The sequence below is a fragment of the Delphinapterus leucas genome, chromosome 14, assembly GCF_059928025.1.
Source record: "Delphinapterus leucas isolate spDelLeu-1000000601 "Yukka" chromosome 14, BTC_Dleu_Yukka2, whole genome shotgun sequence".
NCBI lineage: Eukaryota > Metazoa > Chordata > Mammalia > Artiodactyla > Monodontidae > Delphinapterus > Delphinapterus leucas.
In genome coordinates this window covers 24,309,882-24,326,235 of record NC_143142.1, presented here as the reverse complement: position 1 = coordinate 24,326,235, position 16,354 = coordinate 24,309,882, and the positions used below count along the sequence as shown (strand labels likewise).

Sequence of the window (16,354 nt, the reverse complement as noted above, 5' to 3'; positions counted from 1 at the left end):
CTTAGGATGAAATATTACATTGCCTTTAAAATTATAGCTTTGAAGAATTTGTTATGAGGAGATGATTGTGACAAAAATGTCAAATAAAAAAAAACATACAAAGTTATATACCATATGATCCCCAAATTTTTAAAGATAGATAGATAGATATAGAGATAGAGATATCCAAATTAAACAGTGATTATCTCTGGAAAAGAAAACACTAAATGTGTTTTTGTATTTTTCTAAATTTCCCACAATGAGTTTGTGTAATTTTATAATCAGAACACAATTCTTTAATACCTTTAACAATAAAGGGCAACAATTCCAGGGTGGTCTCAGATTAACTTGTAGAGCCTGAAGTCTTAGAACAAAGCATGCAGGGAAGTTATGTATTTGTTTTTGGGGTTGTAGAAAAAGACATGAAAATATCATTGAATGCTAATTGAAAATTATGTTTTATATGACATAAAATAGAAAATAGGAAATATATGGGAAAGCCTATTACTTGCCAACACTCAGTCATCTGATGTTAGAGCAGGATTACCTTGGAAATAATTAAGGTCAACCCTATTCTTTCAAGTGAAAACAAAATTAAAGCCCAGAGGAAGAAAGTGATTCAAGTTTACACATTCATTTTTTCTTTACTTCCGCACCCTTAGCAAAGTAAGATAGTATGTGAACACTCAGGACCACGAGCTGAAGAGTCAAGAATTGCCTAAAGCAACAGACACTGGCTCTGTGTGTGTTCCTAGCTTTACCATCAGAGGTAGCCACTGGATTGAAAAAAGAGTGCCCTGTATATGCCTTGAAAGCATAGTTAAACGGTGTGCCTGCCCCCCACCCCACCTTCTTCCCCTCCTATTAAGCACACTGAGAGGCTTCCCACCCAGTTCTAATCTTGGTCCAGTGGTTAGGACTCTGTGCTCTCACTGCCGAGGGCCCAGGTTCAATCCCTGGTAGGGGAACTAAGATCCCACAAGCCATGCAGTGTGGCCAAAGAAAAAAAATTCTTGGCTCTGCCAGGACAAATTATGTGACCTTGAACAGGTCATATTACTACCCTGAGCCTCAGTTTTCTCCACTATAAACTGAGGATAAGAATCCTTCTTAGCCTATTTCACAAGGGTGTTCTCTGGCTTAAATGAAGTGACACATGAGAAATCTTTAGGAAAGTTTTACCCCACAAAGCCATACTCTTCAGAAGAAATATTAATGATGCTTTTACATAGCCCGTGTTTTGATGGAGTTCCCTGAATTTCCTTAGACAGAGTGGTCATTTTCTCTTGGAGGGAGCAAGATCTTCATAGCTCAAATGGAAAATGCACTCAGCTAATTTCGGGGAACCACTTTCTTTGTTAATGGATCATATAACACCCAGAATGTCCAGAGCTCTGGAGATGGCTTCCTGTTCTCAGCTTCTGTCTTTCCTTTAAGGAATGCTACCAGGATATCTCAGGGCCTCCTCTCCACTACTCTGGGCTGTGCTGGATGCCTCCCTTGAGATATCCTCAGACAGTGGTTCTCAAACTTTGGCATGCACCACAATCTAGACTCAAAATACAGGATGTCCATTAAATCTGAATTTCAGATAAAAGAATACATTTTTTAGTAAAAGTATGTGCCAATATTGCGTGATACATACTTATACTAAAAAATCATTCACTGTCTGAAATTCAGAGTTAATTGGCCAGCCAGTATTTTTATTTGCTAAATCTGGCAACCCTAGTCAGAATCACCTGGAAGATTTGCCAAACCACAGATGGCTGAGCCCCATTCCCTCAAGTTTCTGATACACTGGTCGAGGTTGGGGTTGGAAATTTTGCATTTCTAACAAGAACCCAAGTTTGTTTTGTTTTTTTTTTTTTTTGCTGCTGCTGCTGCAGATACCACACTTTGAGAGCTCCGTCCTAGGAGAATAAGAAAGGGAGAGAGGATGACTAACTTACAGTGCCTCCTTGGAGGCCAAGTGTTGGGCCAGGCACTTCATTCACCTTATCTGATCATGCTCACAACAGTCTGTGAAGTGCATATTGTTCTCATCTTCATTTTACAGGTAAGAAGTCTGAGGACAAGAGCAGTGACGTGATTTGCCCAAGGTCCCACAGCCCAATGTGACTTCTGTCCAAGGGACAGAAGAAGAGGCCAGAGCACCACACTGTCTTTCCCCCTTCCTCCCCAGACATTCCCTTCTGAACTTCCCTGAAGGGGCACAATGCAGTCAGACCCCCCAGCCCACCTCATTGACTCATTGTAAGTTCAGGAACAGCATGTGTGTGTCTGCATCACACTTGTATTTCGATACTTCCCTCATCCTCTGGGGAACTGGTCTTTAATCTAAATTAACATCTTGGGGCAGGTGGTGGTGGTGGGATGAATTGGGAGATTGGGATTGACATATATAGACCAGTATGTATAAAATAGATAACTAATAAGAACATGCTGTATAAAAAAATAAAATAGAATAAAATTCAAAAAAATAAAATAAAATAAAATAATTTTAAAGACTCCAAAGAGTTTATGAGGATTATAGCTATCTATATTTATATTGGAGATATAAAATGAGAAATTGAAAGAATATGTATTTGTGAAATCATTTAAAATAACAATAATAGACTTATTATATGTTAACAAAAAATAACATGTATTAATAAAAAGTGACTATTTTCCAAACTAAAAATAAATAAATTGATTAATTAATTAATTAATTAACATCTTGGTTCCCTTAGTAAGGAATCTTTTCACAGGGGAAGTTTGAAAAGGTTTAATCTTTGACCCTTGCCATCTTATAGGGATGACATTTCCTGGATTGGGACAGAAGAGAAGGTGGGGCTTACATATTCAGGCTATTTAATTTTGGAGACTTGTAAATATTTAGACACAAGCGTTCTCCAGAGTCATCATAATCTCTGTTTACCCTATGTCAGCTCAAAATGGACAATGGTGGCCTTTCACTTATTTTCTTCATGAACTCTCTCTTTGCCCCAACAACCAAAGGGGCGTGAAATCAGGAAACCACTGCCAAAGCTGGCATCTTCCCACAGGCTGTTGGCACAAAAGGGGGGTGAGTTCTTCTGTTGGCATTTATAGGTCAAGGAGGCTGAAGACCAACCCTCTCACCAGCTCAGACGGGCTCATCCTTGGGGTCATCAACAACTCAGGGTCGCTCACCTGAAGGGCCTGATCAATATGCATGGTCTCTACCCTATGCTGGCCCTCTTTCAGTTCCCAAGTATCCCAAGCTCCTCCTCACCTCAGGCCTTTGACAATTCTGTTCCTTCTGCTTGGATCGCTCTTCCCCCAGTCTTCACATGCTGCCTCCTTCTCATCTTTCAGAGCTCAACCTAAATGCTCAATCCTCAGAAAGGCCTTCCCTGATCCTCTTATGTACATAAAGATTCAAACACATTTCCTTCTTAACCCTCACCACTATTTGTAATTTCAGATACATTTTGTAAGAATGTGTGTCACACACACATACACACACACACACACACAAATATATGCCAGCACCTAACACAGAATGTGGCACATAGAAGGTAATCAATATGTAAATGTAGAATGAAATAATAGCAATGCATATATGGATAAATGATTGAATTCACACTTTAAGAAGGAGCATCTGGGGACTTCCCTGGTGGTCCAGTGGCTAAGGCTCCACGCCTCCAATGCAGGAGGACTGGGTTAGATCCCTCGTCAGGAAACTAGATCCCACATGCTGCAACTAAGAGTTCGCATGCTGCAACTAAAGATCCCGCATGCCTCAATGAAGATCCCGCCTGCAGCAGTGAAGATCCCGCGTGCCGCAACTAAGACCTGGAGCAGCTAAATAAATAAATAAATAAAAAGAAGGAGGATCTGGAGATGAGATACAATAATAAGGACAATGATGATGATGATGATAAGAATGTCCAACTCGGGTAGTACTAACTGTATACTATTCTAAGAGATTTACATGTATTAACTACTTTAATCCTCAAAACAACCCTGTGAGGTAGGTGCTATGACCTCTATTTTGAAGTTGAGGAAACTGAGTCGGGAGAGGGTAAGTAACTCAGCCAAGGCCACAGAGATAGGAATGGATGGAACTGGGGTTAAGACCAAGGCAGCCTGGATCCAGAGCCTATGCTCTTAACCCCAACTCCAAATCACCTCCCTTGCATACAGTTCATCCAAAACAAACATATAGCTGTAGCCAACTCAAAATGTGCCATCCACTAGTAGACAGGGAAAGCCCAGACACATTTCTAACATGAACAATCCAAAGACTTCATCATGGCTGATAGTTTCAGCACTCTTCTGACCTCAACCAACTAGAGATACTGATTATAACTTACTTTTCCCTTTCTCTGTTGGCAGAAGTGCTAGTGTGTTAGAGAATACTGGGAAGACAGCCAGAGGGAAAGGAGAAGCCAGGAGCTTAGGTACAAACTAGATGACAGGAACTTGGCTACACACAGTCAACTGAGGCCGCGGAACACAAAGGATACATGGGATGGTGAGTGCCTGTGCATGAATCAGAGAAACTCCTCAAAGGAAACCAAGCCTTGAAGAATTGGAGGGAAATGGGTCCACCAAAGAGAGAGAGGGAAGGATGAGGGGGAGAGAGCAAGAGGAGGAGGAAAGCAGAGGGGAGGAAGAGGAGGAGAAGGAAGAGAAGAAAGAGGAGGAGGAAGAGAAAGAACTGGTCCTTCGAGAGAAAGGCAGTCACTGGCATGCTAAGCAAAAATCTCTCACCACAAAGGAGACACAGATATATGGGAACTGACAAGGTTTGCAAAATCTTGACTTAAACTGAGAGAAACCAAATGTTTGAGATAGTGAGGAAGCATGGCCACACCAGACTTTACCAAGGAGTCCAATCTGGGCTGAAATCAGGCACCCTGATTAGGGCCAGGCTTGGTTTTCCAGTTTTACTACCATGAGCCAAGAAAAAAAAAAAAACCTAAAGGAAAAAAATGTTCTGTGTACATAGGAACAGAAACGTGGAGCACTGCTGGAAGCAGCCTTTCACTTGGACTCAGCACCCTCCTAACCTCCTGAATTCTTTCCACCACCTACACAGTGTAGTCACTGCACCAGAGAGCAGAATGCAGGCTGAAGGCTCAGGTGACATCAACAAAGGGATCCAGTATGAGGGTCTGGGGACATATCCCTCTTATCTCTCTCATTCCTTTAATTCAGCACATACTAGATGCAAGGCCCTGGACTAGGTGGTGGAAGAGATTTAAAAAAAAAAAAAAAGATTAAGAAAAACACAGGCTCAACCCTGGGACAAATGAAAGCACACACAGCTACATGCAATCAGAGCAGGAAGACAGGGCCACCTGGACTTTGCAGTCACTTCCACCCGGGCTTATGAAGGTCAAGTACTTGTCTGTCTCCCACCTCACATCTTCCCAACCCTTGCTCCCTTGGTGAGCTCTCTGCCTCTCCTATGTCTATTCGCCTTGCTCCTGCTCTTCCTCTCTCATTCATGAGTTCTCACCTAGGTCTTAGGCCTGCCAGGCTGTTCCAGGCCTCCCGGTGGCCACTCCAGTAGCATCCTAAGTGACTGAACTTTGATCTGATCATTAGGTTTTAGAGACTTAATCAGATACATTTTACTCAAAAGAGTCTAAGAAGTATGAGAAGCTGTCCTCTTTCCTCAGAGAAAATTTCCATCAGGGTCTCTGGTCAAACCTAAATGAAAGATTGTCTTGGTTTTCAGAGAAACCTGTAGACTGTACCTATAGATCTCATAAATTTCCATCTCAAAGGATAAAGAAAAAGAGACCTGAGTAACCAGAAGAACAGGAAGAACCCTAGCTCTACTGTTATCTTGTGTGAACTTGGTCAACCCATGGGGTTAATCGTCATTCTTGCTGGATCACTGAGGATTCAATCAGATAGATGATTGAAAAAAGAACAGGAGCTAAACCTGAGAGTTTGTGTGCCAGGTTCTGTTCTGAGACTGAGTGTGCATCCTCAAAACAACCTCAAGTAAGTACTGTTATCCCTGTTATAAGAAAACAAATGTAAGGCACACAGATGTTTAGTAACTCAAACAGGGTCACACAGCTAGTAAGGGGCAGAGGCTGCATTTGAACACAAGCAGCCTGGCCCAGACCTGAACAAGAAGTCAACAAACTAGAGTCTACGGGCCCAATCTGGCCATCCTCCTATTTTTATAAATAGAGTTTTACTGGAACACAGCCATGCGCATCTATCTATGTATTGTCCATGGCTGCTTTCATGCTACAGCAGCAGAGTTTAGTAGTTGTGACAGAGATATTTACTTTGTGCGCCTCTGCAAAGAAAGTTTGTCAACCCGTGACCTAAACCACTGTGATATACTCCTCTCTGATGATTCTTTAATAGTAAAGGAAGGAAAGAAACTGTGGCTATTGAGAGACACACAGCCATCACATTTCCACTGGCAATGGACTGGCTCGCATGTACACACCCATTTCCCCCATGCTTGTTCCTTCCTCTGTGGTGTGAAATCTCAGCATTTTAGTCCTGGAAGAGGCTTTGAGATCTCAGTCTTACTGTTTCCTACACTGAGAAGACTCTCTGAGACTCAGAGAGGCTGATGATTTGCCTGACGCCACAAATCTAGGACAAAGCAAGTCCTCTGGCTCCTTGTGAGGTCCCCACTCCCTTTAGAATATTTACTTCTGAAGTGTTTGAAAATGCCTTGGGGGTTGTTGAAGGGTTGGCTCAGCCCTGTTGTACTCGCTGCTCCCGTGGACCTGGCTCTGCCAGTGGTCCTGGCTGGTGTGACCAAACTCTCTTCCAAAACAAAAGTTCTCCGTGGGGCTGTGTACCTGGGGCTCTATCTCTCTAAGTAATTTCTGCTGCCACTAGCCAAGGCATGGAGAATTTCCCCTTCAAAGCTCACTTTCCTGCTTTCACGTCTCCCACATCCTCAAAGAATCATTACAGCACAGCACCCAGGCAGTTGTTCATCAAAGGCACCAAACCATGGTGTCAGCCCACAGTTACATAAGGTTTCATTTCACTCACAAGGTTTCATGTTTCTCAGTTGGCTTGGCTTGCCTCAATGTGACTCAGGTTTCTGGGGCCCTCCCTGCCTGGCCCTCTTTGTGAGTTGACCTTCCTTTACCCAGCCCTGGAGTCCTTGCTCCTCCTCCCAATGGTCCCTCACTTTTATCCCTAGGCCAAGCACAAACTATTTCTCCCTCTTGGCCTCATTAACTTTTTAGGAACGGGGTCCTTTTCCAAGCTGCCTGGATCTCCACCTGTTACAGGTCACAACTGCTGCATTCAAAGTCACTGAAGCCCCCAGGAATGCCCCCCAACTGGCGTGTCCTTTATCCAATCTTCTTTCAGATTTTATGAGCTCTGATTTCCACCTGCTTTTCTCATGGGTGACTATCCAAGCCCTCGGGGCCTCAGGTGTATCAATCCAAGGTCAATACAAGTCCTTTCCTCCTAAAAATCCCCTGGGACTATCTTTCCGAAGTTTCTCTGGTTGCTCACGCATCCTACAGCACAAAGCAACAGGGCTAAAGGCAGATGAAGGAGGCAAAGTGTCCCCTTGGAGGCTGAGAGAAATGTCAGCTCCAAGAGCCTGTGGCCCCTGTGATGTCCTCCTTGGGCCAGTACATTTGAGAACAGATATTCTGGTTATAAACTTGTAGACCGATGACAGGCTTAAACTGACTTTGTATTTTAATCCAAAGGGAAATTTAGAAGCATAGTTTTGTGAATTCCCTGGCAGTCCAGTGGTTACGACTCTGCGCTTCCACTGCAGGGGACACGGGTTCTATCCCTGGTCAGGGAACTACGATCCTGCATGTCCCGCGGCCAAAAAAAGAAAGAAAGAAAGAAAATACAGAATGTCTTGGCAGGCCCCAATTATCTGCACTACCTATTCAGGTATTTTTCTCTGAATGCCCACCCAGAAGGATCCCCTCCAGCCTGGCCAGCATCAGCACAATGGCCTGAGCGAGGACAAGGACGGCTGGGAGAGGCACGCATCCACCCAAGAGAGGTCCCCAAACCTCTCCTCCCCACCAGGGTGTGGGTCCCTCAAATGTCCCTAAAACCTTGTGGGGGTGCCCCATACTTTCCACACACGTGCCTCTCCTTTGCACCCAGAAGCGCAACTGAACTGGTCAAACCACACGTTCCAATTTGGGGACTGCAGAAGGCAGCCGTATCCATTTAAAAAAAAAAAGAAAGAAATATATTCTTTCTGAAATATAGTTTTGATGCAGTTTAAACTATTTTTCAATTTTGGAGAGAAAGTAGTTTGAGTTGCATTTTCTTGCATGCCTTGTTGTTCTTTCAAGTGTGTACTACAATAGTTTTAAAATCATTTTAAATTTTAGAATGGAAATCATCATGCTTATTTTTCTTCTAAATTAGCAGTTTTTAAATTTTGTAAGTCAGCAGAACCTTGCCCTCAAACAAAATCTTAGCAGATTCCCCTCATATAAAATAAATAAAAGACGGGTTGCTGGGAAGGAGAGTGAGGGCAGCCCCTGAGGCATTTCTACAGTGCCTAAGAGTTGTAGTGAACATATTTTTAAAGAATGCTACCGGGGAGGGGGACGGGTAAGCTGGGACGAAGTGAGAAATAGCACTGACATATATACACTACCAAATGTAAAAATAGATGGCTAGTGGGAAGCAGCTGCATAGCACAGGGAGATCAGTTCAGTGCTTTGTGACCACCTAGAGGGGTGGGATAGGGAGGGTGGGAGGGAGATGCAAGAGGGAGGGGATATGAGGATATATGTATACATATAGCTGATTCACTTTGTTATACAGCAGAAACGAACACAACATTGTAAAGCAATTATACTCCAATAAAGATGTAAAAAAAATAAAAGATAAAAACTACTACCTTAGAATATAACCATACTTTACTGAATCAAAAACACCAACTATTGTAAGACATACCACGGAGCACGAAGAAGAAAAAACATTGCCACTTAAAGTATGGCATGCCACTAACTGTCAGACACAGGCAATCTCAGAACTGTAAAAATGCGGTCAATGTGTAGCTGGAATTGATGACTTACAGTAGTATAAATAAATTACATACAAATCGTGTTCATATACTCACACAATGTGAAAGTTAAATTTAAGTGATGTGGTAGCAATATCTTCACATAAATGCTAGCTTCCATTTACTGGGCACCAGACAAGTGCCAGCTGGGGCGTTGCCTTGACACTTCTTTTTTTTTTAACATCTTTATTGGAGTATAATTGCTTTGCAGTGGTGTGTTAGTTTCTGCTTTATAACAAAGTGAATCAGTTATACATATACATATGTTCCCACATCTCTTCCCTCTTGCGTCTCCCTCCCTCCCACCCTCCCCATCCCACCCCTCTAGGTGGTCACAAACCACCGAGCTGATCTCCCTGTGCTATGCGGCTGCTTCCCACTAGCTATCTATTTTACGTTTGGTAGTGTATATATGTCCATGCCACTCTCGCATTTTGTCACAGCTTACCCTTCCCCCTCCCCATATCCTCAAGTCCATTCTCTAGTAGGTCTGTGAACATTAACAAGTGGAAGTAAGGTTAAGAGCGTCAGGGCATCTTAGGGGTAAGATGCCCTGACGCTCTTAACCTTCCTTCCACTTGTTAATGTTCCCATTTACTGAGCACCTGCCAAGCACAGTGTTGAGTGCTGCACATGCATAATCTCATTTAATCCTGACAAGAACCCTCCAAAGTACATATTCTTCTCCTATTTTATAGAGGGAGAAACTGAAGCTCAGGGAAGTTCAGTGACTTCCCCAAGGTCATACAACTAGTAAATGAGGTAGGTCAGATGAGCTGACTTCAAAGCCCATACTCATTCTACTCTAGAATTTTCTAGAATTAGAACATTTTCAGAGTTGGGAGGGACTTAGAGGTCATTGTATCCCCATTCAAGAATCCCCCTCGCCAGGATCCCTAATAAATGTTGATATTCTCGGTAAATCTGACCAGATAAGGAAGAATCTACCCAAACCAGTGATTATCAAGCCTGCCTGATCATCAAAAGCACCTGGGAAGCTTTTTTTAAATGCAGATTCTTGGGGCCCTCTTCCAAGGTTTTTTCATCTAGTAGGTCTGGAGTGAGGCTCAGGAATCTGTATTTTTAGAAAGCACATCCAGGTGACTCAGATACATGGGCAGGTTTATGAATCATTAACGTAATCTCGTGAAACCTTAGATGGAAACTGTTGTTGGAGGAAGAAAAGTCAAATTTCAACCTCATCAAGGAAGCAGGGACTTCTGCACAAAAGCGGAACGCTGCCATGTTTCTCTGCTGGTTAGAATAATCCGAGACATGAGTAAGGAAAACAACACCCACTGGAAACCCCACATGAACCATTGAACCTTATCTGTTTTGGGTGGGGCTAATCCTCTCATCACCCAACTCTCAGCCCAGATCCAAACCCAGGTGCCATCAGGAAGAAAGACATCATCACTGGTTAAGATGTGATGTGTTCCCAGGCCTAGCCCAAAATGTATATCTCCTACAGGTGGTTCTGCCCCATGCCTCTGCCTTCTTGTTGGCTTCTCCAAGACCCAGAGATTGGAAGCTAAGGCCTTATCCCCAATAAATCAGCCCTAGAACGTTTACATGAAGAGATATGAGTTTCCTGTTAAAGAGGGAGGAAGGAAGAGAAAAGAGGTCAGGATGCAAACCAAGGCTGGATAAACAGCCTGGATGGCAGGCTTACTCTTGGGGGCATTGAAGCATTAGATGGGGTGGGTGTACACTGGTTTCCAAACAACTAAAGTAAACTTCAAGGTCCTATTCAGTTTTCTAATTCAGAAAATCTCAAGTCCACTGAGATTTCATGCCAGCCTTGGCTGTGAAATCTGTACAGCAGCACTGTCCAATAGAACTTTCTAAAATGATGGAAATGTTCTAGATCTGCAGTGTCCAATATGGTGGCTACCATCTACATGTAGCTATTAAGCACTTGAAATATGGCTAGTGTGACTGAGGAAACTAATTATTTATCTTATTTTAATTTCAATTTAAAAAGCCAGTGTGATTAGTGGCTACCATATTGGACAGTGCAGTTCTAGAGGAACTACTCCAACCTTGCCTTGAACTTTGTGATCAGAGCTGCCTATCCAACACCAGCTTTTAGGAAAGCACCAAAGTCCAAAGCATGAGAAGATAAAATGTGTCAGGAGAGACCATCATGAGGGACCCAACACAGAGGTCAGCATCTGCCCAGTATTCTTGGCCAAGGGTAAAGCAGAAATGACTTCAGGGATAACATTAGCAACTGTGAAGATGCCAAATATTAAAATCCATCCCCAAATAGCTGATCAAAGGCCAAGTGCAGGAAGTGGCATGATTTCCTCCTACCTTCCCTCTGTTTCTGTGTATACGACAGTGACAGTCTCCACTTTCTTGCTTCTCTTCCTCCATAGCTGTCGCTCTCTTCTCATTGTATGTACACTTCATTACCCCTGCCCCTTTCACCAGTCAGTCCTGCTTGTATCTTACGCCCAAAGAATTTCACAATTTGGCCAATCTGGTCAACCAGTAGTTTTGATGAGAACTCTGGATTGAAATAATCATTGGGCTGACTGATAACCCAGCAGAGCCCTGTGCTGTTAGGATGGAAGGGCCCTTACAGTTTCTCTTCCACCCATGCACACGTCCTTTGATTGGGATACTTCTGCCTATGTGCAAGTGTCAGGGAAAACACCTCACGTTTATACAAAATACAAAATCCACCAAGAGATGAGGAAAACTGTAACTGGGGACAGTAGGGGGCTCCTTCTCTAGCCACTCTACAAATGTTTATTGAGGGCCTCCTGTGTATCAGGCACTGTGTTAGGCTCCTGAGGTAGGAGAGATAAAGTCTCTCCTCTGTGGGTCTTAAAGTAGCAAAAAGGTAGCAAAAGAGCTACTATTTATTGAGTTTCCACCCCACAAGCAGTCTCCGCTTCTCATCATACTCCTGGAAGGCAAATATTACCAACTCCCATTTTATAGAAAGAGAAGTGGAATCTCAGACTTGCCCAAGATCACCTCGGACTGTGTGCTCTTTTTGCTTCTCCATGCTGTCCTCCTTGTGAAGTCTTTCCTCTGTTTATCCCTTGAAAAACTTCCCAGTGTTATTTATTTAAAGGCTATTCCCTTACTGCAAGAGATTAAGGGTGCCCAGAGACCTGGAAAGCAGATGACCCATTATCAGGGATCTAAGGCAAGAAGAAAGAATAACCATCACCCAAAGCCAACAAGAAAATGGCCTCCTATGGGGAATATCGTGGTTCAGCAAATAGTATTTCAGAGAAAACTTACCGGCCACCACACCATACTTCGTCCTGCCAGGAAGAAGCCTCCAACAGTCCCACGATTAGTGGAAAACATGGCCTGGGGAGGAAGTGTCAAAAATTTAATAGAAAACTAGAACGGAGTAACCTTGCCAGCCAAGAGGATCACCCCCATCCCCCATATACTTGCACTTTCTTCAACCCACTTCACTTTCTGAAACACTTCCACATTCCTTACTTCCTTGAAGCTCAGAAGACGGAGGCAGGAACCTATATTTGACAGACAATTAACACAGATTTGTTGAGCCCCCTGTGCCCTAGGCAGTGCCAAGGAGAGCATGGCTCAGATCTTTCTGGACTCCTGGCAGGGAGCCTTCCATAGGTCATAGTCTTTGGGCCTCTGTAGTGGTTTTTCTGGGAATAGCAAGGGGACCAACAGCCCCAAGGAGCAGGGGAGGTAGCTAGGGCTGAAACAAAAAAAAGTTACAAGGAATCAGGCTCTGAAAGTTGGTCAGGGAAAGACCATTCTGAAGGTCATTCTGAAGACTCCTAGAGTCCATAAGGAGCTTTCAGATACATCTCTGCAGATCCTCACAGCCACGTGGGGTGTCATAAGAACAGGTAAGATTGTACCCGTTGCACATTTGAATAAACTGAGACTGAGTGGGGTTACCAACATCTCAAGGCTGGCATGTGTCACAGCCAGTGCTAAACCTGAGAACCCTGGCTCCTGGCTGGAATTTCCACCATGTCTGGGAAGCTGAGAGTACTGAGCAAGAATCAGCCACACAGATTCCTTGTGACACTTTAGGCTTTCAGTCACATCTGGTTTCTACAATTATTTTTTTCTTTTTAAAAATCAACACTTCCTTTTATCTCTAAAAAAAACCTCTTGGCCATGAAGGGGTTAATGCCCACCCTCCTCTCCTCTAAGTCAAATGACTTCAACCACCTGCTAGCACCTCAGCCTCCTGGCCTGCGGTCCCCCATGAAAGCCTTTGAGAGTGACTGGAATATGTTCACACTTAAAAATACCTCTCTTCCAGTTGCTAGGTGTGCCGGCGTCTGTCACAAGTGAAATTTCCAAGTTCAAGACTGCTAAGAACAAGTTTCTCTGGTTTGGTGTGTCCCCATAGTCCCAAAAGGGAGCCACACACATTTCCCTCTCCCCAGCACCAGGCCACCCTCCAGTCTTCCTCCTCCTCCTCCTCTTCCTGGGCCCAGCTTTTCAGCTCTCACTCACTCCAGCCCCTAGATCCCAGGGCACAAGACCTCTCCCAGGTGGGGGACGCAGGGCAGCCCCTCTGCCTTGGGCTGCCCCAAAGCACCTGCAGCTGGCAGAGGCTGGTGTCCTTCCGGATCTACCCTGCTTCTTTCCCCCTCTGAAACTGGATGACTAAGAGGCAGGACAGTAGTCACCTTCCTGGGGCTCATTTCCCAAGCCCTGGGATCCTTCCTGCAGCTACCAGCTGGTCCTCTCCTGCCCCTCACACCCCCAGCCCCCAGCCTCTCCAATCTCTCACTCTCCTTCTCTGCTCACAGAGTCGGGGTGGGGGAGCCTTCTCAGGCACTGGCCAGCACCCCCACTTCTGCTCACCCTTCCTTGGCCCCTCACCTCACACGGTGCCCCCTGAACTCCTCTCAAACATTTCCAAGTCATTTCCACTCGGCTCCACACACCCTTCAGCCCACCTTCCCCTCCTTGCAGTTCACCAAGGCGGCGGCTCCTCCTTGTGCCCCCTCCTCCCTCCCCTTGGCCCTTGCCCCCTCAGCCCGCGTTTCAGGACCCCTACATACCCACAGCCCGACAGCCATCACCACCACGAAGTAGACAACGATGACAGAGATGTCGGCCGCATTGCGGATGCGCTCGTAGGCCTTGAGGGGCTCGGCAGTGGCAGTGGTCGCGGGGCTCCAGGTGCTACTGTCCATGACGGCGGCCGCAATGCGTCCCTCCAGACCAGGCCGCTCGCTCCTTATATGGTCTCCGGGTTAATGATCAGTCCCGGGGAGGGGACCCGTGAAGTCTGGCAGCAGTGCTGTCTTGCAGGAGCCCCAGCGCTGCGCCGTCGGGGAGCAGCTCTGAGTGCACAACGAGGAGGAGCTGGCAGAGCTTTGGCGGGGAGGTGGGCGGGTAGATAAGCACTCTCCCTCAAGGGGGGTGGGGCCGGCCAGGGGGTGGTGCCCTCCTAGCACAAAGGCCCACTGTGCTTCCGCACCGGCACCGGGCACGGGGCAGCCTCGCCTGGGCTGCTGTGTGGCAACACCCAGGCCAGGGCTCCAGCGGCTCCATTGATGAGCCAGGCTTCCTGGTGCTGGGGGCCTAGAAGCTTCAGATCACCTGCCACCTGCTGTTGGACCAGTCTTGTGTTCTCTGTGGACCTGGCTTCTCCATGTGTAAAATGAGTGCGGGACTGTTCCAGGAATCAGCCAAGTTCTTGGTCTCCATGGAGAACATTCTGGTGAGAACCAGAAGTTGCTGGATGTTGCTGGAAGAAAATTCAGCATGATGGCAGTATCTTGGCCACTCATGGGTGAGTGGGATGACCACTCACCCATCCATCTTTCTGCCTCTCCCTCTACAGCCTGCAGCACCCAGGGGCACTGTTACCCCAGCTGTAAGGAAGAAGGAACTGAGACTGGGGAAAAGGATCCCCCTGGGAGCTATTTCCTTGCCCTGTGCCTCACCCAGTAATGTTATTTGGGGCCCTTCCAAGGCAGGTGGGAGGGAGGAAAGATACTACAGAATCCCTTCCAAGGAACTCATCAAACCCTAGCCCTTTCTGGGGGCTCAGCCTACCCATCTGGAAACACATGTCTAATTTGGAAGTCAAGGCTCAGAACAGAGATGACTGTGAGAAGAGGCACAACTCACCAAAGGTCACATAGTGAGCCAGTGACAGAGGTGACCATGCAGCCCAGACCAAGGCAGGCCTAGTTCAGAGGAGGGTTGGGATGCTCTCAGGGGCTGGCGCTGGAGGCCCCTGAGCAGCCACTTTGGAGAGGGGACCCTTGCTAGGTGATGAGGTGAGGGAGGGGGAAGGACCATCCAAACCCGCCAGGATGCTATTCTGCCTCAGGCCCTCCCGCACCACCAGACATCCATCCACTACTTAAAGTCAAGCAGCCCATTCCTTTGCACCTTGCTGCCTCTGAGGGCCACTGCCCTCCTGCCTCTTCAGTGCTTGTTTGTCCCCACTTCCCCCATCCATCCCCCAGGACTGTAAACTGTATAAGGGCCCATCATAACACCTTCCCACAGGAAGAAGAAATTCCCCATTTGAGGATCTTGGAAGCAGGGGCTCTTCACCATGGATGCCTCCCATGACCTAGAGCTCAGCAGTCAGCCACAGCTTGGAGCAGCTTGCCTTCCATCTGTGTCCATTGGTTCCCACATTCAGCAAAGCTTTTTCACCTGACTCTGTGCCAAGCAGAGTCCCTGCCCTCAGGGAACTTCCAGTCTGGTCTGGGAGTGAGCCCACCCACAGCTTTAACCACCAGCTGCAGGCTGCCAGCCCATGCCCGGTTCTAAAAGTGAAGTCTGTGGAAATGAGCAAATCCAAAGCGTGAGTGGGAGGAAGGCTTGGAAGTGCTAAAGGACCTCAAAGGAGGGACAAAGCTGTTCTTTGATCTTTCTAGGACAGCAGAACATAGGTGGCCAGAGAAGGAAAGGGATGGGTGGCAGCCAAGGAGAGACCATAAAAGGCATTCATTCATTCATTCACTCTTACAACAAAAGAGCGCCTTCTATGTGCCAGGTCATGTGCGATGACTCTAGGGATACAGCTGTGAACAAGACTCACAGGGCTCTTACCTTCCTCACAGGGCTTCCAGCCCAGTAGGGGAAACAGACCATCATCAAAGATGAGACAAACCATGTACCACAATGTTCATTGCAGCTCTATTTACAATAACCAGGACATGGAAGCAATCTAAGTGTCCATCGACAGATGAATGGATAAAGAAGATGTGGCACATATATACAGTGGAATATTACTCATCCATTAAAAAAACGAAATTGAGTTATTTGTAGTGAGGTGGATGGACCTAGAGTCTGTCCTAGAGAGTAAAGTAAGTCAGAAAGAGAAAAACAAATACTATATGCTAACACAGATATATA

At 45.8% G+C, this 16,354-nt stretch overlaps 1 protein-coding gene across 1 annotated transcript in view; it reads right to left on the bottom strand.

Annotated features, from left to right (window-relative positions):
- Positions 1-15,672, bottom strand: part of SLC5A1 (solute carrier family 5 member 1) — a 59,553-nt gene extending 43,881 nt beyond the window's left edge. The window contains exons 1-2 of the mRNA XM_022550772.2: positions 14,032-15,672; positions 12,263-12,334 (exon numbers count right to left, since the gene is read on the bottom strand). Of these exons, the coding sequence (XP_022406480.1) occupies positions 12,263-12,334; positions 14,032-14,166 (207 nt within the window). The 5' untranslated portion in view covers positions 14,167-15,672. The remainder of the gene's footprint in view (positions 1-12,262; positions 12,335-14,031) is intronic.
- Between the last annotated feature and the right edge of the window lie 682 nt (positions 15,673-16,354).